This window comes from Thermobia domestica, chromosome 5 (assembly GCF_964235325.1).
Source record: "Thermobia domestica chromosome 5, izTheDome1.hap1.1, whole genome shotgun sequence".
Taxonomy (NCBI): Eukaryota; Metazoa; Arthropoda; class Insecta; order Zygentoma; family Lepismatidae; genus Thermobia; species Thermobia domestica.
The window spans coordinates 5,414,881-5,442,452 of NC_137458.1; the positions used below are offsets into that span (position 1 = coordinate 5,414,881).

Here is a 27,572-nt window from a genome sequence, read left to right on the forward strand (position 1 = left end):
AATGTCAAACGTTTCTAGTGTCAAACAAAAAATAGCGCCTAACTTCAATCAGTTTTGCCAAGGCTTAAAATATAAATAGTGGCCCTCGTATCCCGACATTTGCCTGGTGTCATTGAGAAAAGTCAATCAGGATGACCGCATTAGATTCGAACCCATGACCTTCCGATGTCAAAATAAAAATGCTGTTCACTATCCCACGTTGGCTAGGATATAAATATACACTGTATTTCAAAACAACACCGGTAACGTTTGGGAGGTGATTCCTGACACCAAGATAAGACAAAAAGTATAGACCAACCTGCAAGGCTGCCAACCGCACGGGTTTAAGAACTCAGATACGGATGTACGGGTTGCTATTCAAAATGTACGAGTGAACTAATAATTTTGACATCGGTTTTCTTTCATTGGTTAAAAGCAACAATTCAATCATTATTGTTGTCATTGAGCAAAATAAATAAATAAAAAAATTAAAAATAGTCTTATTTGCTTACGCTACTGTGATCAGAATCACAAAGTATGATAGTAGTAGGCCCCGGCGTATGGCTCGCTGAGTCAGCAAAATTTTTAGTGACGTCACAGGTCAAAGGTCAATGCCCTTGGCCCGGGTTCAATGACCTAGGGGTACATAGGACTACCCCCTCTAAATTTTGGCAAGGGTAGCTTGGCCCACCCCCTAAATTTTGGCTGGGGTACATAGGACCACCCTCCTTAAATTTTGCAAATTGCCAAATTTAAAAATTTGGTATGGTAGCCTAGGACCGTATACGCCCATATAACCATATAGGGTAATAACACCTCATCAAAGGGGATAAATTAGGTCAAAAACCCCCGAAATTTGACTTTTTGGCAATTTTTTACTCATGAAAGGGAACGACATAGACCTCCAATACTGATAAAGGTACATACTATGGTCCTAGGCTACCATACCAAATTTTTAAATTTGGCAATTTGCAAAATTTAAGGAGGGTGGTCCTATGTACCCCAGCCAAAATTTAGGGGGTGGACCAAGCTAACCTTGCCAAAATTTAGATGGGGTAGTCATATGTACCCCTAGGTCATTGAACCCGGGCCAAGGGCATTGACCTTTGACCTGTGACGTCACTAAAGATTTTGCTGACTCAGCGAGCCATACGCCGGGGCCTACTACTATGATACAGAGTTGTAGCTTTGTGTAAGCGAGATTGATGAATCTTCTTCTGTTACTTGTAAATGGTTTAAAGTTTCGAAGCTATATACTGCCTGACTCAACAGAGTTGTTTAATTTAGATGCATTTGTATTATCAATACCAGCAAGCAATGCATTTTCTGAAAGTGTGTTTAGTATGATGACAAATGCGCGGACTTATGCAAGAAACTGTATGTCTGAAAATTTACTGAAATCTGAATTAATGGTAAAAATTAACTTTCACATGGCCTGTAAAGAATTTTACTCTTATGTAAAAAAGAATCCTGCTGTATTGAAAAGTGCTAAAAATCAAAACAAGTATAAGTTTGTTCAGAAATAAGTGTTAATTACGGTTTTAAATCAACCTTATTTTGTTTAACAAATAGTCCTAAATATAGATTAAAAAAAAAAAAAAAACATACATGGATGTATTTAACTGAAATAAGGTTCTAATTTAATGAAATTGAAATTGGAGGACTCAAGCTGTGAATGAACGGGTAAGAAGGTTTGGAAAGTTGGCAGCCCTGCCAACCTGGGTGCAGAAATCCGTCATTTCAAAGTTATAGGCAACCATTATACTCAAAGTTATAGAAAGACATAAAAAAATTAACTTTAAAGGTCCATAGCTCCAAAACTATGGGACTTATCGTAGTCGGGTCAAGACTTCACTTAGGAACTAATATGTTCGCTATCCAAAAATACATGTTTCAGAGTCCTGCGGTACTCACACAACAATTTTTATAGAGGGTGTTTGGCTACGGGCATATAATTTGAAACACTCACCAACTACCTCTACAAGAATTGTTGCAAAAGTACCAAGGGCGCCCATCAAGGGGGGGCAAGGTGAGGCGCTCGCCACCTCCTAGAAGAAATTGTACTTCAGAATACCGAAAATCCAATAGAATTTTTACATTAGTTAAAGCAAAATTTGAAACGTCGCTTATACTTGCCCCCCTTGGAAACCATAACATGGGCGCCCTTGTCCGCGTTCCTTCGATTCGTCGTATATATTATATCACGAGTAGTATATATTATTATTATTACTACTACTATTTATAATAAAAAATATCAAACAAGTGCGTTGTGATGTACTGAACATTCGGTAAAGTGTGTCGTGAATCAAAAAAGGTTGGGAACCACTGATCTAGAGAATGGGTGGAAGGAAAGCGAGGTATATGGAAAAAGACATAACTTATCGACGATTTGAAAAATAGAGGAAAATATTGGAAGTGAAAAAAGGAAACAGAAGATCCTGAAACGTGGAAGAAACATTTCCAAGCCCAAAACTTGCAATAATAATAATAATAATAATAATAATAATAATAATAATAATAATAATAATAATAATAATAATAATAATAATAATAATAGTGGATGGAAATAAGTTTTCAAATCTTTCTAAAAATGCTAGCACAACTTAAAGCTTGTCTCAAATAGTGCAGAACGAAAGATCAAACTTGAAATAAATTAACCATCACGAATTCTTGAATTGGCGTTCCTAGTTTTTTTTTTTACCTTTAATTAAATACTTTTATTAAATAATATACAAATAAATACAATAAAAAATGTTGAGGTTGGTATTTTTATTAAAGTAAATTATCCAAGAAGTATCTCTGAAATCCATTGCTGAATGTATTTTCTCCATCTATTGACTTACAATCAGTTCTGGCTGGTTTCGCTTTCACAGATTCCAATCTGGCTTAATGAAGTTCAACTCCGACACCGCGATATCGCCGATAGACATAAAATATTCCATATATGCGATACATAACATACAACTCGTATGAACAAAATACTTGGAATCTCACGTGCAAGGCCTTTGACATATGTATTGCTTGTTTGTCTTTTAAAAAAATATTTATATAAATTTTGCATTTATTATGATTGAACTACATGAGAAGCTATATATATATATATATATATATATATATATATATATATATATATATATATATATATATATATATATATATATATATATATATATACAGTGGCGGATCCAGGATATGATCAAGGGAGGAGCTAAACCATAGTTTGCCGCTTTATCCAGTGTAAAACAGGATTGAAGTTCATTTTATCCAGTGTATACCTGAGGGGGGGCTATAGCCCCTATAGCCCCCCTTGGATCCGCCCTTATATATATATATATATATATATATATATATATATATATATATATATATATATATAGAGAGAGAGAGAGAGAGAGAGAGAGAGAGAGAGAGAGAGAGAGAGAGAGAGAGATAGTGCTTCAAAAGAACACCGACAACACCGGAGGTGATCCCTGACACCAAGACAAGACAAAAAGTATAGACCAACCGGGTTGTTCAAATACTTCCTTTGGAGATATAGGCTGCCGAAAACATGAAAAAATGAACTTTAAAGGTTTATAATTCCAAAACTATGGGACCTCCGTAGTCAAATCAAAACTTCACTTAAAAACTAGTATGTGCCCTATCCAAATATTCGTGTTTCAGAATCCTGTGGTACTTCCGCATCAATTTTTATAGAGGTAGTTGGTGAGTACTTCAAATTAAATGCCCGTAGCCAAGCTCTCTCTATAAAATTTGCTTCGTGAGTATCGTAGAATTCTGAAACATATATTTTTGGATAGGGCACATAACTGTTTCGTCCCTTCTAAATCTTTATTTTTTGTTTTTCTTAAATTTAATTTGGTAACTATTTTTTTAGTTGGAAAGAATAAAGTTTTTGTAAAGAGGAGATGAATTTTAAGGTAGCATAGTGTCTCAAGTTGTTAAACTGTATTTTATATTAACTACTTTTACTTTTTTTAAAAATTTTTACAAATTTAGAGGAGTCGTTTATGAAAAGCATAGCTTTCATCACCAAAAAATAAAACTTTATTAGGTTATTGAATATTAAATTTTACATGTCCTTTACTATAAAATTATTTACAATAAATTTATTTTGATTATTTTGAAATTTTAATTAGCAGAAGACCTGCCATTCTCTTTATATGTGAGCTTCTATTTTGATACAATAGATATTGCTGTTAACAAAAAAAGGTAAACTTATAAAAGGAATATCTTCGCCATCCTGTCCCTTCTAAATTCAGTGATTGAGACTCTCACCAAGAGCAGCCTAGTGTATAGTCAACCCAAATCTGCCTTACTCTTCCTCCCCAAAAAGCATGTTCAACCTCTTTTAAAAACTTATATAAGCCCTTCCTTTCGCTTTTACATCCTTCATTTTTAGGACAGTACCTGTTTGTCTTTCTGTTTTTAGTTTTCCTTTTTATTCTTAACCTAAAACTATTTTGAAATTGAAAACTGTCCTGTTATCCTTAAATAAAAATTTTAGAACAGAATCACAACTGGTAAACATGTCCTACATTTTGAAAGTTGTACCTAAATAAAAAAAAGTTTTTTTTTCTTTTTTTTCAATAAACTGCACAATATCATTACATAACTAGTTCTAATTGAAGTCTTGACCTGACTACGGAAGGTCCATAGTTGTGAAACTATGAGCCTTTAAAATTCTTTATATATTTGGCCTTTTTGGTACATAATTCTTTATATATATATATGCAGATTATAACTCCGAAAGGAAGCATTTGTGCACCCACGTTGGTCTATACTTTTTGCCTTATCTTGGTGTCAGGAATCATGTCCCAAACGTTGTCGGTGCTATTTGAAACTCCCTGTATATATAAATACAGGGATGATGAACGAAGTACAGGGTTTCTCAAAGGTCCCGTGATCATTACAAGCTCCCAATCTGGTGATTTTCATGTTTATTGATGTATCATTGTTAGAACTTACGTAGTTTCCACATTTTTATACAGATTCTTACGAAATTAGAAGAAACCTTACAACATCAGCAGGATGTAGCAATGTACCCAAAAACATAAAATCTATACATAGGTTACATATAATTTACATTTTCCATATTTTACAAATTTTATATTATATTTTGAAGGACAAAACCCACAAATTTTACAAATTATCTACGGTACACTAGATCTTATCTCTCTCTATGACCTATTGAACCCAGAGATTTAATACCGCGTCCACAAAAGCTCCATTGACTTCTGTCCTTAGCCAACTGGATCCAGTTTCTACTACTTTGTATTCCTATTTCTGCGAGATCCATCTTAATATTGTCCTCCCATCTGCGTCTAGGTCTTCCTAATGGTCGTTTTCCGATTGGTCTTTCAGTTAAGAATTTGAAAGCGTTCCTACTTTCTTCCATTTTGGACAGATGACCTGCCCACCTAAGCCTTCTAGACTTGATGGTTCTAACAATGCTTGGTGAGCAGTATAAATTATGTAGTTCCTTGTTATGAAGTTTCCGCCATTTCCCCTTCCCGTCCCTCTTGGGTCCACATATTCGTCTCAGGATCCAGGATCTTATTCTCAAATACTTTGATAGATCTTCAGTGTAAATAATTCATTTTATATACTTTGTTATCAAATGTCAACACCACAAAAATATTATATATGGTTTGAATTAAAGGCCTATGATTTAAATGATTTCACTTGCTTTTATCACTTAAACAAATATGATTCACTCTTCACCTGAAAGACGTATTCCATTATTTACAGAAAAAAAAAAGGACCGCTGGTGCATTTCTCTTCTCATCGGTTGTATAAAATGTCCCTACATTTTGCTTTAGCCCAGGTGCGACTTATCCAAACGAAAGACAACTTTAACACCTGATTAATCAAAATAATCACCATCTGCAACCAAATGCTTTTGTCAAGGTTTACGGTACGGTCAGGGCCGTCGTGTGGGTGGGGCGACCGGGGCAATCGCCCCGGGCGCAGCGACCAGCGGAGGCGCCGGGACGACAAATAAACAACTTCAAAGAATTCACATTATGTTGTCAAGTGATTTTTCTTAAATAATGCTAATTCAGATATTTTAATAATGATCAGGCCACGACAAAGTAAAATTTATTTACTTATTTCATAAGGACAACACAACAGGCTTAATGCTCAGTTATAGTGTCGTGTACATAAATATCTAACATACATTATTATACATACATAAATATAGGTCGTTAATTATGCAGAAGTTATTGCCTGACAATTGTTTTGAAGTTGTTTTCGGACATAATAAATACATCTACTACATGAAATCTAATTATTTCGTTATATGAAGTACACTTCTCCACAGACGAGACGTATGTAATAGTATGTTAGTTCTTGTGTTTTCTACAACAGAATATCCCAGTGGTCGCTGTTCTAGTCTTACCTATTGGGACACGTAATAATACTTCTGAAACTAACTCTGGACAATCAATTTTACCGTTTAATAATTTACGTAAGAGCAACAGATCAAACACCCATATCCGTTTCTATAATATTTGGAAACTAAAATTCGTTACTAAGTCTTCATAGGGTAGAAACCGGTTTTCTTGTATGCAAGCATTTTTAAAATTGTATGTTTTCTATTGCATCAGAGTATTTAGCGACATTTGTTGTCCAAACAGCACAACAGTATTCTAATTTTGACCTGACATACGAAAAATATAACCTTATAAATATTGATTCTTTATAGAAATCCTTTCCTATCCTATAAATTCTATATGCACTACTCGTTATTGCGTCAACGTATTGAGCAAAGGTTGGTTTGCTATCAAATATAACTCCTAGATCTTTGATGGTATTTGGGGTAGACAAGAGAGTGCCACTTATTATATAGATAAAGTTAATTGGATTTTCTTTCCTCGTGAAAGATACAGATTTAAATTTTGGACACATTCAGAACTAATTTATTATCACACCATATTTGAACTCTCTGTAGATTCTATTAAAGTTTCACGCAGTCATCAATTGAACTTACTTCGGAGCATAATTTGAGACTGTCGGCAAAGAGAAGAACTTGAGGAGTTTTAATACACAGAGGAATATAATTAATAACAAGAAGAAACAATAGGAGACCTAGATTAGATCCTTGAGGGATTCCAGGAACTCGAAAATTCCAGAAATGTAAAACATCGTCTAGGATTATTCAACTGGAACTCTCTCCAGCCCTCTGTGAGAAAGTTTAAAAAAAAAAAAATCATGGAATTTAATATTTGCAACATTATTTGTATATTCTATGCTATTACTAAGTTGGTGTGTATCAAGCTCAAATTAAATAAGAATAACACTCGATTTCAATAATTCAAATTCCATGTTTTCATTAACTGCAAAAGCCATTCACTTTTTTTTCAAATGACATAATACTAACTTATTTTATCTTTCGTTATGATCTCATATAATATATTTAAATCTAGGAGTACAGAATAAACTCTGGTTATTTCTCATAATACAGTGGGGAAGGGGGCGCTTTGGAATTCTCGACTCGGGCGCTTACAATCCACGCGACGGCTCTGGGTACGGCTACGTCAGGCAGTGATGATTTTATAGTGTGGCTCGAGGGAAATCCCTCCTCAGAGCTACGAAATTTCCTTCTGGAGCCATATCTGGCATCACACTCAATGTAGATTCCCAGTGCTTTTGCAGTTAGTTTTCACCCCCTGTATTGATGTTCCTAACAGAAAATATCTTATGAAATCATTATTGATGGTCCGGTTACGAAAAGTATGTTAAGTTGATATAGCTATAGAGGGTAATGTTAGGTTGAGTATTAATTTTATTTTAATTTTTTTTGATAATGTGCAAACGGAATATCAATTTTTATCTATTCCTCAAGGAACTGAAGCCGTAATATACTTCGTACACCAATTTCTTGATATATTGTATACGATGTGTACCTATGAGTCTAAATGACTGCAGTTAGCAACACTGATGAAGAAAACAAATGGCGGTTAAAAAGAACGAATCCATGCATTTTGAGGCTTTCTCTTTCATTCCCGTGTTAATGCCAGCTTTTGTACTGTACTTTGTGTTGTTGTGAAAAACAAACAAACAAGAATTAAGAATTTCATGTTATTTCCATGTGGAAGAATGTATGCTTACTAAAAGAAAAGGAAAAAAGAAAAGAAACAATAACGGTAATAAAAGGGACAGAAGCATTGCTCAATCGCATGCATGCAAACCGTATCTTCATTTGTTTTCTTTTTAAAATGCTACAAGTATTAGCTTACTACATATGACGTAATAGTGATTCTTCATGTGCATGCATTCGTTTTCTTTTCTTTTTTTTTTTTTTTAAGTCTTCTGCTAAGAAATTGCGACCTACCTTTCATTTCAGTCTGAATGATGGAAGACCTTTTGCTAAATCACCACAAGTAATCATTTTTGTGGCTTGAACAGTTTTTTTTCCTTTTTTCAGCAGATATAAGTATTGGTGGTGATCAACATAATGGAATATCTGAAGAAAATGCAACTTATCTGATTAATACGACGTGGTCTAACTACCGTTAGCCGATAATCCTATTGCAGTTGCGCCAACGAGGATGGAAGAAGATATCTCCTCTGGAGTCTGATCTCTAGAAGTGGGTGTTCAATAATTATGAGGTCTAGGGATTGGATGGAACAGGGAAAGTGTTTTATTTCACTCTCCTGCACTCATCCACAGCTCTAGCAGTGTGAATACGTACGTTATCATCTTGGAATATTACATCATTCGTTGGAAACAATATTTGGGCCATACGTTCTACGTGGTTACCTAAAATGTCCATAATCACTGCCAGTAATCCATTTTGTAAACGTAATTACAGGGCCATGGATACCCAGTCCACAGTACCACTCCGACATGTTTCACAGTAGGGAAAAGGTAGTTCGGAACATAAGAGTCTTCGGTTGTCAGCCGTACGTCAACATGAACTGTTGTTGAAAATAAAGTAAAAGATGACTTGTTGGACCATGTGAGGTGTTTCAAACTATCAGTTGTCTACTTACGTGTTCTGAGCATCACTGTCTTTGCGGTGATCAGAGTTTCGGAAATTTCAACAAAACAGCAAATTTTCAAGTTACACAATTTGTGTCGAACTATGATTGTCGCAATAGCTGTACTAGTTCTGTAGTACTTTTGCTGCATTCACTCGACGGTCCTCGGTGACAATCTTCTCCAATACTCGGTTATTCCTATCAATGTGGTCCTTTCACTATTACTCTTCGCCGATGTTGTTTTACCATGTGATCACTTTGAACGGTTGCTATCACACTGGTCATCTTAGACCCACTTGTCCAAGCAACTGTGCACTCACAATTTGCCCTCTTTGAAACTCAGAGAGATTTCCTATTTTATTCAGCATCGTTTTTCCGCTTCACACATGCTTCTGTTGTACCTCACCTGACGTATTATAGTCGATGTTCTAGCACACTACTAATAACGGCCAGTCGCTGCACACACATCTTTAGTGTTATTAACTCACACATCATACGAGCTGCGTACTATAGATATCTCCGTTATTTTGATAATCATCTGTATATGTGCTGTTAATAACAGTATAATCCAGTGGTTTCCAACCTTTAGTGGCTGACGACACAATTTACTGAACGCCAATGTCATCGAAACAATTGTAACAGTATCAGACATAGATTTATGTAAAATAGTGACTCATTGTAGTACTGAATAGTTTTGCTGCTCCTGGAGGCGTTGATTGGTACAATTTATCTCAAAATCAATTTTAACTTACTACTAAATGATTCATGGTTTTTAAATCACAAGATTTTTGGACCTACCGACTGGGAGTCACTGGTATAATCTACACGTACGTTGTAATTCAAGGGTCTGCAGCAGGAAGTTTTACATCTGGTAACTTTCAAGTTATACATATTTTGTCAGGTAGGTGTACGCTACTAATTCCTGTTCATGTTTCTCAATAGGGAGGGCCCGGGTCAAGGTTGTCTCCAACTCTGATTAGAAGGTGATGTCTCCGTAGAACGTGAGGAAGTTCTTACAGTTAATTTTCAGATTCCTGCTACCATTCCCGTTTTTCCCTTCTTAATAAAGCTTATAATACTTTGAACGTGACGTAGCTTCTACCACGTATTTTCATTCGCGGCCACGTTTTCGCTGCCAGAGTAAATGGAAGTACGAGTAATGCCATAGCAACCATTTTGGGGTATCTGGAAATTGTTTCGGATATTTCTATCGATTAATTCATTCATTTTACTGTTCTTCATTGGCCATTCCATTTCGGGATCGCTGAGAAGAGCAGCAACACTCCCTATGCCGTTTAAATCCAAATTCATACCCACAACTTGGGGAAGAGGGAGATATATAAAAATGGTCGGAAATGACTGGAAAGACAAAAGTATTGTCTATCAAAGAGCAGTTCAGTGATAGTAAAAAGTGACCGACTAACGGAACATATTACTAATTTTACTTATTTTAACCTAGCGAAACGGGTAATGACGCTAGTAATTAAAATGGTAGAATTCTTGATCAGCGAAATGCATAGGATCAGCTACTACAGTATATAACGCTTATCTAAGTCTTACTACTTTTGAATCTTACGTTACAGAGCTGTAACTTTGTTGCCCGTGAACGAAATAATAATTAAGCTCATTACAAAAGACGACCTTTAAATAGTCTTGTCACTAATTCAAACAATGTTCCGATTGCTACAAGCGGAAAAGTGAAATCGCACGTGACGTCCTGAATATTCAAGAAACCTTTGTTTTAGTTTTGGAATCTGAATTTTCCTCGAGGTTCTCCTGTCTCTTGGCCTATTTTCACTCTATCAATCTTTTATTGTCATTTGTTCGAATTGATTTATCCGTCTTCTTTAGCTTGCATTGCATAACAGAGAAATGTTGAACTACAGATTGCATTATTTTAGATTCTCCAAAAGCGAGCGCACTCAGCTCAGTTCTCGTCGACAGCATTGATTTCACACTTCCCATCGGGAGGGCGGAATTTGTAGTTCTTTGAAGGAAGTGTTTTGGTTATCTAGATGTTAATCCTCTAAACAAATATGATTCTTTAAAGGAATCAATTTTTGTTCTAGGGGCATTGTGGCTCATTGGCAGAGCGCTTAACTCTGGTGCATGGGGTTCGTAGTTCGATCCCCAGCCAAGTAAGTTTCCGTCCGTGATTTTCTCGGGTACTCCTGTTTTCTCCCACATTCTCATTCCACCAATTATTCCATCAGCTGCTTTTGTCAGTTCACAATAGCTTCTGTTCCTGACATTAGTATATTCTGCTTTTATTAACTTAAAGTAGCTTTTGTTTCTAACATCAGTATATTCTGTTTTTATTAGTTCATAGTAGCTTCTATTTCTGACATCACTATATCACGATCTATCGGAACTCTGATATGATCGAGACGGTATTGAAAGACCAAGATAAGATATTAAATCAAGTTATCCTTTAAGATAAAATTGGAGTGCCGGATCAACAAGTGATGAAAACGCAACCTGTTGCATTTTCTTTCTTTCTGAATACTCTTTTACATCGATGGGTTGCGTTGTTAAAAGTTTGTGAGAAATCAGTTTCTCTAATTCAAGAATAGCTTCTTCTCCGCACTAGCCTATAAAAAACATTCGCACTAACCTATGAAAATGTAAAGAAAAACTATATCCTTTCCTTGTGAGGGATGTTAAAGTTTAATGAAATGAGCCGTTGTGTAGAATAACTTGTCGTGTAGAAACTAATAGATGCTACTGATTGTGAGTTCAAACAGTGTTTTGTTAATTTTTTTTTTTTGTATAGTCTGTGTTCAAAACGATTGAATTATTTTTCAATAGGAAAAGATGAATAACCATTAAATTATATTCTAAATATTCAATATATGGTACCTTAATTAAGAAATGTTACATTGGGTGTCCAACATACGAATATTTGAGATTAAGTTATTGGACATCATTAATTCACAACTGAGTTGATATTATAGTATATGGGCAACTTCTGGGTTACTGGAACACTGGGTCTGTCCAAGTCAAACCAGGCCTGTGATGCGAGTTCCGAACACGGATGACCTGGACAAAATTCATGACCCAAGCGGTCTAGGTGATCCGACGACTTATGACCTGCGTGGTTTCTGGTGTACAGTATATATAAATGTATATAGCCTTGCATTCTATAGGTTATGTGAGCAACTTACTTGATAAAACCTTCGGCATGTTTGAGGATCTGCGAAGTTCCCGTTTCCTGCTCCCTCGGGACACACAAAATCTTCCGTAGCTCGTTTTCGTCTTCTAGGACTGTTCCCCGAGCCAACTGAAAAAGCACAAAAATGCATAATTTAATTATTTAAGAAATACGTATGTTTCAATTTATTCAGTATTAAACTTCGACATAGAAATATAGTGGTGTGCAACACACAAGAACTTTCACGTTTATTTTCAAAATGACTGCGTGATCTAGACCTTGTGATGATAACGTTAAAACTACGCGTATAATCTTATTGGGACCGTTTTGGCAAATGTGTGTGTAATCCTGAAGCAGAAAGCTTTTCGTTAGTCGATTGTTGAGAAATCAATGAAGATTGGTCATAAACTTGGGTGTAAAATGAATAATAGTTCGCCATACTTGTCGATAAACTAATTAAATAATCCTTTTTATTTGCGTGACTTACTATCTCGTGATTGTGCTTGTTCCCAGAGGTTTACAGCAGAGCTAACACTTACAAATATGAAAATGAAAATATTCTGAAAAATTAGTTCGACAGCTGTTTCTGGAAATGAAACATCGTCTAAACTAGTGAATAGGAGCACAAGGAGATAACGTCAAAGGCAATATTAACCTCTAATGTTAATTGGTAGAAGTTTGCGTTACCTCTGCGGTTAATTTTTGGGAACAAGCACAAATCACGAGAAGGTAAGTCATGTAAATAAGAAGGATTATAAAATTAGTTTATCGATAAGTCAATCAAGGATTTCCCTTATACAGAGAGATAAAACAAGACATTTTAATTGTTTCAAAGGCATACAAGGAAATATATTTTTTCCGCTATACAGTAGAAATTAACAAAAGTATTTCAGTATAGCCTAAATTGAGTGAATCAATGAACGGAGGTTCAATGCCGCGCTCACAAAAGCTCTCTATTGACTTCTATCCTTACCCAACTGGATCCAATTTCTACTTTATATTCCTATTTCTGCGAGATCCGTCTTAACATTACCCTCCCATCTGCTCCTAGGTCTACCTAATGGTCGTTTTCCGATTGAAAACGTTCCTACTTTCCTACATTATGGCTACATGACCTGCCCACCTGAGCTTCTAAACTTCATGACCCTAACAATGTTTGGAAAACAGTATAAATTATGTAGTTTCCCGTTATGAAGTACGAATATTCATTTCAGGAGTTTATTCTCTAATAATTTCAGTCTACGTTCTTCCCTCAGAGTAAGCGACCATGTTTCGCAACCATGCAGAACAACAGGTATGATCAGTGGCGGATCCAGGGGGGCGATTGCTTCCCTCCCAGAAGAGGAAACTTTTCCTTTATTTTATATATAAATAAAACCCATCCCAGAGTTTGGAGCTTTTAAAAGTAGCTCTAAGTAGCAGTATTACAACCCACCGCCCCCCAGAAGTCCGTCCTGGATCCGCTCCTGGGTATGATCATCTTTTTATCTATAAATTAAAATGCTAGGTTTATATATTTGTGGTCAATTCCGTGTATATGTTTGTGGTCAATTCCTTTTGATAATGAGATCTCAGAAACCGCAAGCTCTAGAAATGTTCTGTTTTCACTGGTCTATTTCCAATTTCGTATACACCTGCCAATTCTCATTCAAAATTTAATACAAATGTGTCGTTATTGTTCTATTCAACATTTTATGGATAGTTTTGAGCCCATGAGATTAACATTGTCCCTAGGGCAAAGCTAGGGTTCATATCCTTATGTTAGGCAACCAATAGAGGAGTAAGGTATGGCGGGTTGATGGACAAGCAGGCGCTTTGCTTAAACGTCTTGCATGCAGGTAAAACCTATTCCATTCTGGCAACTTCAAAGATCTCAAGAGACGGAATTAGGCGTATTCGAACGATTTATAAGGAGAAAAAGAAATCCGTTTGACATAATCTGTCACTTCTCCAAGTTTGCCAAAACTTAACCTAACATGTATACATTAAAATATTAGGTTTTATATGTTTGTCTACAGCAATTCACTCACTTTGTGAGTCGTCCTTCCTTCACTTGTGTGGTGTCCATGGTCATACCAGAATGATTCGCTGAGTAGACATCGCAGGTTCAGCCAGTATATTTTAAGCTTCAAATTCCTTATGTGTTTCATCTTTTCAGTTTTATAGTAAAAACAAAATTTGAAGTTTAGGAATTAATCATATTTTTGGCACCTCACAGCGCGTAACTTAGAGTTTTTCGGGGGGAGCATTAATACGCGTATTTGGGACCCCTAGAAAAAGTTACTTTTCTAATTCTTGGGTCCCTTCTTTCCATCTTTCTCTTACTCTCTATGGGACCCCCGGAACCTGTAGATCCTCCCGCACGGTATGGTCTGCGGGGCCGTTAGTTACGCCCTTGGGCCCGTTCCTTACATGACGATTTAATAAAGGAGACACTATTGACAAAACTCAAAACCATACGAATAAAATTTATTTCTAGGCAGTAATAGTAGACGTTTTTTACTGAAAAGGGCCCACGACTCATTTTCGCTTTATTTACGTTTCGTGTGCTGTTTTGTTTATGTAATGTAGGGGGGCGCGGTGGCTCAGTGGTAGAGCGTTCACCTCTGGTGCATGGGGTCCCGGGTTCGATCCCAGCCCCCGCCAAGTGAACTTTGTGGTGGACAAACACCGTGCTCGTGGGTTTTCTCGGGGTTCTCCCGTTTCATCCCACTTTCTTCATTCCACCATTTCACTCATCTCTCATTATCACCGTCTCCTTTAGCCTAACCGGCATAACCGTGGGACGTAAAACTTAAAGATTTCATTTTTTTATGTAATGTAGTGAACCTGTTTGATGTTTCATTTATAATTTCATGTTCGTATCGTATATGGAATAAGAAAATTTTGTCTTAAAGTGGGCCCCCCTCGAACGACGGGGAGCTTCTCTGTGGGGCAGTTGCCCCGCCCCCCACAAGTTACGGCCCTGGCACCTCATCAACAATACTGTGTACTAACGTCATAATAAAGAGCTTAGTGAGCAAAAGAATCAGTTTCATCTTTACATCTGGTGTAGTAATCCTACAGCATTTTTTAAGTTTACAAAACATCGATTTTCTCGAAAACTACGCATGAGAATATGCACTCGCCTACATCATTTTGTTGAACACAATGAGATCTATTCATTTACACATATATCACCAGGGCCGGCCCTAGGCAATTTGCCGGTCTCTTTTTCTCCAGAGAGAATACATCTTAAAAGCTACGATTTTTATACATCATGAACAAGGAAGAAAAGGAAAAGTGTACTCGCACTCAGAAAGGCCTGAACACTACAAATACAATCTCGTTCTCCCTGTTTTTTTTAAAAAAAAATAATAATCTATTATTTCAGTGAAAGATCAAGCAAACACATCTGCAGAGGAAAGATAGTAATTCTTTTTATAGAATTCAATATCGAGCTTAAATCTCAACATATCCAGTGCTATTCCAGCGTAACTAGCTCTTATATCTTTATTTCTTGATTTTCCTTCTTCACCTGTTATTTAATTTTTTTTTTTTTAAAAAACTTGTTTCCACCTTCAATGATAAGGAACTTGTTTCTGAGAGAAACAAAACTAGTTTTCATATCAAAACTGTGATAATTAACAAAATGGAACAGGTATTCGCTACTGTTCGAGAATTGAGTTCTTGTATTTAACAACAATCAAGGAATTCATACTGGGATTTGTTTGACCATTTGCTTTAGCACTGTCCATATGACGTTAAACTAATGCGACTTAAACATGATCAATGAATGATAGTATTGAAATAGAAGGTTAGCTTACAAAATTTAACTACCATCATCGTAGAATCTTGTTTCCAACAAGAATTATTTATTTTAAATAATATTTCTAGTTATGATAGATTTTGCCGCCTTCTGCGTATGAGGATCGTTTTTTGAAAACTCGATAGAGCACAAAGCTTTTTTTTTTTCAGGAATTGTATCTTTGTTATTATTGTAGCTCTACATAATTTCTATGGAGTTCTGATAAAACGCTTATAATTTAGTAATCTATACACACGGCACATTTCGAGATTTGTCAATTCTGATTTCACAACTCGATTTGAGGCATAAAAAGCATACTTCTCCCATATATACACCTTCGTTTCTCAAAATTTGCTCTATCGAGCTTTTTTTTTTTTAAAAAAAAAAAAAAGATCCTCATTTGCATGTGTTGCACATATGGTAGAGCCGGCCCTGTGCATCATCTTTGAACATTTGTTTTCGTTTTACCTAAGGATATCGCAGAATTATAGAATTAAATTTCCCCTTGCTTTGAACAATTTGCAAACAATGGAACTGTTCATATATATTTGGATTTTCCAACGCAAGAATACTGTTGCTGCAGCTCGGTCTGAAGGTGCCTATCGAACAGAACCAATGGAATGGCATTGACATGAATTATTACCTGACTGGGAAAGATTCTTCAATCGAAAGTCAGCTTTCTCTTCGCAGTGGGTTATTCCTTTCATCATCATTTTCAAACTTAAAACTTATAAACATTCTCATTCTATTTTAAAAGTTTATTTGAGAAATTTCTTAACACTTACTTCCCATCAATGAAAATAAAAGTTCCATCTTTTCGCACGGTGAAAGTATTTTCATAAATATAAGCCTACTTTTAGTTTCTTTTAACTTCGGAAATTCTAAAGATATTGTTCCCATACTCAATAAATATATAGATCCGCTTCTGAAGCTCGTAAAGTGACAAACGTTCTTTCTTACATATGCGCGAGAATCTTGCTTATCTTTAGAGAATTAAATATTTATGTATATACACACTCATGTAAGAATTTTATGATGAGAATCGGACGAATATAACAATGCAGATTGAAATTAATGAAGTTACGTGACTATACATCAAAGGGAAAAAGAAAACTTGAATATCTTTTAAATCATATTTTTTTATCACTGTTTGTCTTAACTCATGCTGAACTAAAAGAAGAAAAAGAATTTATTTTTTTTTAAAACAGATTTTTAAGCATTTAAGTTAACAGGTATAAGCCTATTCAGCGAAATTTTACCTATGCTCAGCGATTTTATGAAGGAAAAAAATGCTTATATACTAAACTAATTAAATCTGTAGCCCAATGTTTCCCAAATCGGTATGTCATGACACTGATGTGACGCGCAGTCCCATAGGATCTGTCGCGAAATTTTAGAGTTTAAAAACCACAAAACTTTTAATAATTAAACTAATTTTGAGACCACAAGGGACCATTCCGATTTGGAGAATTCAATTGCTGAAAATGATTGCTAGCACTGGATTCAGCATCAAAAGAAACAGAGAAAAAGAGGGTGTTTAGTGGCAGACTGTATGCAGGGTGGGAGATAAATGAGGGCAAAGTGGGAAGATAGAACGTAGAAAATGTCTAGAAATGCATTGTTAATTGTGATATGAAGAATGCATGTAGAGCTTCACTGAATAGGCGTAATGTGAATCATGGGAGACATCTGAAAAGCCGTCATGTTGGAATTAGCACAAGAAGAATATACGGGGAAAGGGTCATGTCACATATGACTCTACGCACACCGTCTATTGAAATCAATTAGTGGCCAATTGATATATCCTGTTGTCTCCATGTCTCCAGGTATCTCCTCTGCACCGAGTCAAGTGGCCACTTTCCAGCCAACATACGTCCTAATCCTCTCAATATTCGTTCATATGCTGGTAAAAGTACAAATATGACGAAGGACAACCTGAAAGAGTTCATGACTGACGTTTTCTGTAGAGGAGATAAAACTGCTGCTCCCCGTTACATCATGGAGAACCAATAAAGATTAGAGTTGGTGCAGAAACCGAACAATGTTGAACTTACCCGACTCCTTATCAGTGTTGGTTGCACGTCACTCATACAACTGTTGGATGTGTATAAGAATTGCGTAAAATATATAACATACACCGTTCTTCTGTCATCTGACTTTAAAATATGGCAAAGGGACAACTTCATTAACTTGCAATCACTCACCCACTTCCACTTTACAGCACCATGGTTTCAAGCTATGATTATATATGCTTTCTACAGAACTGGATATTTACAAACTGCACCTGGTGCATTCATGACACGTGTCGACTACTGCTTCAATTTCAATACCGGCGGCAGCTGTGACGAGCCCAATTGTCCATCTTTATCGTTTTCCAAATGTGCCCACTGTTGTCCACATTTTTGTATAAACCACACAATCATTCTTAAGCTTCATAACAATTGCAGCTAAACACAGGTCTCAAGCTGTATTGACCACTATTGATTTCAATAGACGGTGTGCATCAAGAGTCATATGTCACATGACCCCTTTCCCGTATATTCTTCTTGCGCTAATTCCAACATGGCGGCTTTTCAGATGTCCGCCATGATTCACATTACGCTTATTCAGTTTAGCTCTACGGGCATTCTTCATATCCAACATGTGACTTCAATCCCTCTACTTCTTTCAAAATTAACATGGCATTTCTAGACATTTTCTACGTTCTGTCTTCGTACTTTGTCCTCATTTATCTCCTACCCTGTATACGGTCTGCCACTAAACACCCTCTTTTTCTCTGTTTCTTTTAGTGCTGAATGAATTCAACAAATCGGAATGGTCTCCTGTTAATACAACATACAGCAAGGTTTCTCAACCTTTGTTACGCGAGTCACTCTTGGTAGTGCCTGTCTATTCCACCTGTGCCCTCGGAAACTATGCGAACTATACTTCGGCCCCACCCCCGCCATCCTCTGGCGGATGAAATCCTCCCTTTGCTTAGGGAAAAGAAGAGAATGATCTAAGCTGTGTTGCCAATTTGTCATTCAGTTGTTTGGTCTTGACGAGTGAAGATCGTAGGCTACTTAGAATGGCTAACAAGACAGAACACAGCGAAGTCCATGAAATAATTCTTTGTGGCAACGCTTCTTCATCCAACAATTGAAAGATCTCAGTTACAACAACTTGTCCCTCGTCTTTTGAGGGAGGTACACGAAAACACACACCGACAGCAGCGCTAGCAGAGGAACAGTTGAAATAGAAAGGCTCTAGTACGTGCAATTTATGGTTAATATAGTGGTACACCAGTGGAAAAGGCTGAGAATTCTTGGCATAGAGTCACTAGTTTATAGTCTTACATTATTATAATTTATACCAGGATATTTCCAAAACTTTCCGGCCTAAATATCACGCCATTGGTAATAATCCGTTCTTGTTATAGAATGTAATCTATGGAAGATATAATGTATCATTTTCAACTGCCTAGCTGTGTCACTTTGTTGGAAGCAGTAATTTAAATCAGTTGGTGTGTGTCATCACACTGCATGATAATGCTCCAGTTCACACGGCTACCGCTGTCAAGGCTGCAGCGAAAGATTTTGGCTTTGGGGAGACTCAGCAACTACAGTTTAGTAGGCCCACTGCACTCTTGACAACAATGACTGCCTGTAAAGAACTGACACAGTTAAACAATTGAAATTGATACAGTATATCTTCCATAGAGGACATCATATGTCACGTACGTCTTATTAACAGTGATGTTCGATATTCTATTGTGAACCCGGAAACTTTTGGAAATATCTCCATATTATTATTATTATTATTATTATTATTATTATTATTATTATTATTATTATTATTATTATTATTATTATTATTATTATTATTATTATTATTATTTAAATGAAACGAATGTGTAGTCACGTCGTAGGCATTCAATAAAGTGTCGTGAGGCAAAATAGTTTGGGGATCAGCATTATATGTGCAACGATTAACATAAATACGAGTACACGGTGAAAACTGCTCAAGGTGATAAAAATATAGTGAACATAATTTGCATAATCAAGGGCTAGTTATGAGAAGCGTAAAGTAAGCAGGTTGTTGTGGGTAGTTAGATACAGGTAGGTTGTCATATGATGTGTCCAGATGGTAGACTAATAGCATACAGCATTATACCAGTTTTTCTTATTTGATATTAACACACAACCTGCACAACCGGAAAAATATTGTTGATATAACTGATAGTAAAGGAAGTTTTAAAAAAAACTTTCGTTTCCTGCCAAGCCTTTCAATATATCGCTGTAATCACGCCAATGTTTGTTCGTGGCCAATGCACCATCTTTGGAGTTCTATCTCATTTACTTTTCTTTTTTGGCGGAAAAATGTTTTGTGAATGATCTTGACCTCAATACGGACTTTCTCTGACAATTGTCACTGCGGATGCCTTGGCCACGATATCTGGCAATTGCTCGTGCCTTTAGAAGAAACACTAGTCTTTCTTTTTCTCTGGTAAATAACGTAAATGTCAAAATATGTTTACTTTTCTGCTGTTTTGTTTAAGACTATACACTAGAAACGCTTGTGGAACTCTTTCTCTTTTCTGACTAAAGTATAAAAGGGAACGTTAGTGTTTTCATTTTTCAGACTTTTCAGTGTATTGTATTCACATATTATTGATTCTTTTGCGAAGAATCTGGATCATTGGCGCTATCGCAAGTCAGAGGGAGGGTCTTTTATCGGAGGAATATCAGTTGACGTGTGCAAGTGAAAATCTATGTGATGAAGCGACAATTACATAGTTCTCATATGTGTAGTATCCATAAACAACTATCCCAATCAATTATGTTATAAAATAGAGGATCTGCCCATACGTATCTTGATCATGTGAACTCAATGAAGCCAAAAAACAACCGAACATCGTCTGAGCCCGAAAGTCTGATTGGCTACTCTCGTTTCCGCCATGATTGTTGGCTCGAAACATTGTGATTTTAGTGGCGCTGAGTGGGCAGAGTAGGTGTGGCGAAGCTGTGACGCATGGCTTCACGATTTTGTTATATGGGCAGATCCTCTATTTTATAACATCCTTGATCCCAATGGTGAGTTAAGAAGATTTTTCCCGAGCAACTGACCAACGGCTTGGGCGTAATCCCCCAGTTACACTATTCTCCCCTAAATTTACCATTCTGTCTCCAAATTTACCATTCTTTCACTCAAATTTAGCATTCTGCCCCCAAAATCTACCATTTTACCCTAAATTTACCATTATGTCCCCGAAATTTACCATTATGTCCCCAAAATTTACCATTATTCCGCCTAAATTACCATTCTCCCTCTAAATTTACCATTCTGTTCCCAAAATTTACAATTTTCTCCCAAATTTACTATTCTCGTATCCAAATTTATCTTTCTTCCATCAAATTTACCCTTCTTCCCCAAATTTATCATTCTTTCACCCAAATTTACCATTATTCTCCCAAAATTTATCATTTTCTCCCATTCTGTTCCCAAATTTACCAATCTTCCCCTAAAATTTCCCATTCTTTTCCCAAATTTACCATTCTACACCCACATTTACCATTTTTCACCTAAATTTACCGTTCTTCTCCCAAATATAGACGCTACCATTCTTCCCCTTAAATTTTGCATTCTTCCTCAAAATTTACCATTCTGTCTCCAAATTTACCATTTTCCAGCTTGGTTATACAATTTTTTCAGTAAAAAATTATGCACCTCAATAATTTCTTGGAAGCAACCTGCACCCTGAAACCTGTCTTAGGAATCCCTGCCTCCGGGTAATGCTTGTAGTGAACGGGGGGAAGGGAGGAAGTAAAAATCTAGTCCTGCAAAAGTACTAGTAAGTATTGAGCATGAACGGAGATTTGAAACGGAAGAAGAAGAGAATTTCGAAGCTCCAGGGGAATTTATTTTGCGAGCCACCTCCGAAATCCCCCTGCTCTATCCCTCTATTCCAGCTCTTGATTTTCAGTTTGCTATATGACGTTTTGCACCATTACATACCATTCCACCCTAATGGCTTAGTTACTGACTTCACTAACTACATTAGGGTAATAATAATAATAATAATAATAATAATAATAATAATAATAATAATAATAATAATAATAATAATAATAATAATAATAATAATAATAATAATAATAATAAAAGTTTCACATTTGTACAACCACTGCAGACGACTTCGGTAATTGCACGATGTGAATTAATATTAACCCTTTGCTTGCTGAATTTAAATTTCGCGTTAAAGGCAGGGATATTAAATTCTTTCATCATTTCTTATATGGCCTCGCTACTGAAAAGGCACTCTAAACGTGAGTACCTTAAACCAAATTCTGTCACGAGTTGACGGTCACTAGGTGTATCTCTGGGCGGATATATTCGTATATGATATCCTTCATTTTACCTTTTTATATAGATATATCGGTATTTAGAGGACAAAGGGTTAAAGTTGGCAATAGTAGATGTATAACTACCAGATACAATAGGGATAACGTGAGGAATGGAATCTCTTCATCTGGCGCTGAATCCATATCAAAAACAGTTTTGGCTTGTCTTTTACAATTATTAGTGCACAGGAGCCAATATTAGAACCGGAAATTTTTACTGTATCTTCAGTACGACTTTCGGTTTTAGTAGGACAATAAATCTGAGATGAACGCATCGTCTCCTGTTACCGTTTTCCTCTATAGGAATGAATAGTAGAAATGAAAGTAGTAGTACATTCTAACCATTTCCGGTTGAGTAGAACAGTAAAGTCAGAGACTGAAACCTATTTTTGCGTTACTCAATCCATACGAGAAATCTGCTTCCCGTTATCCATGACTGTTTCCCAATGACGATGAGCGTTGAAATAGGAAAGCATAGAATTCCAACATATATCCGGTTTGAAAAGAGGGATATAGGCGGAGATAAAATTTACTCTTGTGACACTGAAGAGTGCCGGACCTAGAAGGTAAATATTGGGGAGTAGAGAAGTTTGGAAATCTGAAATTAAATTACAAAGCATTTTTTAAGAATAGTAAAATAATATTCTCGTTGGAAGTTCTCTCCTCGTAATGGTGGGAGAGGGCATAGTCGCTCAGTGGTAGAGCGCTTATCTCTTGTGCGTGGGGGTCCCTGGTTCGATCCCCGGCCAAGTAAGCTTGTGGTGGACAACATCGTGTCCGTGAGTTTTCTCAGGGTACTCCCGTTTCCTCCCACCTTATCATTCCACTAATTCTTCCATCATCATTCACTTGCTTTAATCATCGTCTCTTTTACCCTAATGGGTATAACGTGGGACGTTAAACGGAATGATTTCGTTTCATTTTTTCCCCCGGAGCTACGATATGTCCCTCCACGTTTGTGGTCAATGTGTATTTCCCGTATTTTTACAGTACTACTATTAATCTCTCGTGTCTGTAAATCCTATCTATAGCTTACAGATGACGAGAAGAACCCTAAAACAGGGGTAGCGGGGAAAGGTCAACGACGCGGTCAAATCCATTTTCAGTTTTTGAGGTGTGGTCTATACTTAGATGTCGTCTGCTACTCCGGATACCTATCTGTGTGCTATTCTGTGGTGTCATTTGAAACCCCCGTACGAAAAGTAGGCGAGCCCATACCGACGTCACACTACTTCTGCTAGGGTTCTTCTCGTCATCTGTGATCTGTACCATTTTCCTGGGGTGAAATCTTCTGAAATTGCCTCTGTTTGTGACCAAATTATTTCCATAAGTAGAGTGAAAACAAGTGCTCTTTTATTTCTGTGATTAAACATCCTTTTAGGCCTATATCTTGTTATTAATCCATACCATACAAAACTGGGTTTCTAGGTATTGTTTGAGACGATTACCATATATCCAGGTACAGTTTTATTTATTATAAAAAGGAACTAGTTTACTTTTTTTTTTTCAAGCCAAGCATTTCAGTAACAAGATGGAAAATATGTTACGTCTCTTAGGCTTTATGGTGATACATAGACTCTTTTCCCCAGTAAGATATGTGTAGAGAAAAAGATAATTTCCTGCCAACAAAAAATGTTTCCTCTTCGCTGTCATTTTGTATGCATTCCGCGTCTGGCATTGGCCATGACCATTTACGCCTTCCCTTTCTATCTTTTTTCTTTTTTCTCCAGAGTTCTGGAAGTGATAGTTGGCTTTCTCATGTGATTAGTGGTTTCTACACAAATATTTCGAGTTGGACAGATTCCAATGAAAAGAAAGACATGGAGAATAAAAGCACGTGAACGCAACATGTTTTATTTTTTAAACAACCTTCTTCATCGATATATAGTGAGTACTTTATGTGAGATTATTAAAGAACAACATAAAAGCTTTCAGTTATATCTAGAACTCATCCAATTCAATATCTTTTTCACTAACATTTTAAAAGGCCTTCAGTACTAGCAGTTACACAAGATATTTAAACGCGCAGCCCATCCATGTTTAGGAATATATTTTTTAAAATCACGCTCGACCCTAGCCATAGGAGCTAAATACACAGTTCTGATTGGTTGGAGTTATCAGTTTCTCGCCACGCAATTTACATATAGCACAAATCAAACGGCAGATGCTGTTGGTTCTCGTGGCTGAGTGTGCTAGCAAGCACACTAGTAATGAAAATTACTAGCCTCCTTGTGACCAACTTAAAACTGTTGGCTAGGGTAGCGCGTGAAAAAAATGCATCTAGGACAGGTTGACAGAATATTTAGAAAACAGATGGTAAAGAAAATGACTTAACGTTGAAAGGCATGAGTGTTTAGTAGAAAAAATATTTATCTGCCATCTAGGAGAACTAGGACGAACTAAACGAACTGGCGCGATTTTATAAAATAGTATCTAATACAGACATCTTTCATATGCACTAATTTATTTTATCCATTATAAAGCACTTGTAATGATTTCACGCTAGTAACCCTACACTTGTAAACCTAAAGTACTGATGTATTACTTTGTATTTAATTCTATCGCCTGCAGAAATATGTTCTTTATAAATATTTCTTTTCATCGAAAGTATTTAATTTTACCTGTAAATCTGTCAAAATGTGGTACCCCTAAAGTAAACCAGCACCAATAACAGTACGAAATAAACTGTTTCCTGGTAATTTTACATGCGTATAACATTTATTATTTTTGCTGAAAATTGGGGAAAGTCTTCTGACAATAGAGGAAATTCTGGTCGAATAAAGCACAAAAATGGCAAAAGAAAAGTATTAACAGTTGTTAAAAATAACATTTCATAATTTTTCTCTGGGAATTTAGAAGCATTATAAACTTCTTTTTTTTTTATGACAGTAAAATGTAACACTTTCGTTTTTCTCTGATTTTTATATTGGTTTATTTTATCGGAAGGAGCTGTCAACGATGTTTTCATTTTGACTGTCTTTTGTTTCATTTTTCCTTTTTCTTGTTGTAACAAAAGAACTGAAATATGAAATATACTGTGATACTTTTATAAAAATAAGGAACAAACTTCTGCGAATTAAGTAATATATAAGTAGTTTGCTTTTTTTTTATTTTTTTTTATTTTTTAACAACTGAAAAGCGAAAGCGTGAAAATGATGTCACTTCTTGAATCACATGACAGGAAATGAACAGTTGAATTGAAATATAATGGAAATAATAATTAAATATTAAATGTGCTAAAAGAAACTTTCTTTTCTTCATTTTTTTATTTTTTATTTTCTGTTAGTCGGCAGATGTTATCGGTCTTCATAACCAAATTATATGTTTTGAATTTAAGGATCTTTTTCAGGGTTGTTCTTGCTTCTAATGAGCGTCATACCATGGATTCACTACCACATGATTCAACCTTACAGTTAGTCAAGCTCTTAGTATGACTCGGAATACGGCTCACAGGTAATAACGACTCGGAATACGAGTCATGTTTTCAGCAGAGCTAAAATTCAACAGCCACTGCTGTTTAACTGTGGTGAAATTATTTTCGAAAACAAATATACTGTGTCGGATTCATATTACAGTGTGGGATTCTTATCGACATATGTAATCTATTATAGAATCTATAGGTACCTCATATCCCATGACGTCACTCACTTTCTGCCACACCGATTTTATCTTTTAATCCCTGAAGTTGTTATAAAACTTTGTATCGAAACTTATCCTGAAAAATAACTGAAAGTGTGTCTCAGAGTTTTTAAAAATTCTGCACGTAAAGGAAAAAAGAGGGACAATTTATATAATATTAAATGTTCCTACTATTTATTAAGAAAATGCCAAATGTAAGAATTAGCTTAAATTAAAGATGTGAAATCCCACATTTTACTCTTAACTACAAACTATTGAAACAATTTCCATAATATTAAAACTTTCCACTATTTACTGGGAAAGTGCTTAATGTAAGATTCACTTAAGTTTGATATGTGAAATTTGGCATGTAAAATCACAATTCAAAATAATGTAATAGGCCTACATATTTCAGTTTTCGATATGCTTTTCAGGGGTGAAGGAGAAATTTTTATATATACATTTTCGACGCTGTCTGTCTCATCATCACAGGAGAATTTCAGAACTGTTCTAAATTAATTTCTGAACATAACTAGCACTGCTTTGGAATCGAATTTTGACCATGTCACTTTCATTAAAATGTGTACCCTAGGGAAAGGGAGGGAGGTTTAAATATATGTCCAAAGTACAATATCTTGCGAGTCTCTTGTGCTAGGGAGATACAACTTGAGATATGGGCTTCTTAATAATAATAAGTGTACATATGTCTCAGTGTTTTCCGAAATTTCACTTCTAATGGCAAGTAGATAATTTGTATATTTTTTGTCAATATATTAAAATGACATCGATCATGTCTGCCTCATCATCACAAAAACGGCTCAAGTATTCTAAGGAGAGATTTATTTATTTATTTGCCAGAAATAATGGCTGCACTATCTGAAATGCATTCTTGAACATGTCTAGGTCGTTATCAATTGAGTTGAGCTCAGTTTTTTTTCATTTCACTTTGAATCAAATACATATCGTAAGGTAGGAAGAGAAATTGTGTTCAAATATACTATGTCCACCTTTAAAATATTTTCCGTAAACTTACTCTTCCCGTGCGAAGAATGGTCATTTTCAGCTAGCGCAAGGATTAGTCATAAGTCTTGCAATATTCTGTTGCATTAGTAACCTGTATTTATTTCAGCAAAATGAAAGTTACCTAACGTTCAAAGCATAGTCCCTCGTGTTGGACTGTCTATCTGCCAGTTCCTCGATTCCATATCCTATTATTAAAAGCAACGAAGTCAATCAGTGCTATTTCCATCTCCTGCTGGTTGGTGAAGCATTGTGATTTCAGGAAGTGCCCCATGGACCGAAGTAGATAGTTCTCCGAAGGCGCAAAGTCAGGACTATATGACAGCTGAGGCATCAGTTTGATGTTATCAAGTTCCTGCAATTTCTGTTGGGCTTTTCGTGCCGAGTACCATTTCGTGTTATCCTGTTGCAGTATACATCCGCTTCAACTGTTTGAAATAAAGGTCGGCATTGATGGCACGATCTTAGTGAATTACCCCTTGTACTTTTACCACAAACAGAGTTCTAGACTTTATGCTGTAAACGGTGCTGTTCTTGAAATTAGGCCTTACTCAACCACAATTATTGCACATTTGGACTTCGGAAAACACCCACTTTCACCGTATATGACAATTCGTTTCAGGAAACGAACACCACGCGGATTTTGCAG

The 27,572-nt window shown here is 36.0% G+C and overlaps 1 protein-coding gene across 1 annotated transcript in view; it reads right to left on the reverse strand.

Moving 5' to 3' along the window:
* Cda4 (chitin deacetylase Cda4) overlaps positions 1 to 27,572 on the reverse strand; it is a 134,742-nt gene that overhangs the window by 33,008 nt on the left and 74,162 nt on the right. Inside the window, exon 2 of the mRNA XM_081758146.1 lies at positions 12,132 to 12,247. Coding sequence (XP_081614272.1) covers positions 12,132 to 12,247 — 116 coding nt within the window. The remainder of the gene's footprint in view (positions 1 to 12,131; positions 12,248 to 27,572) is intronic.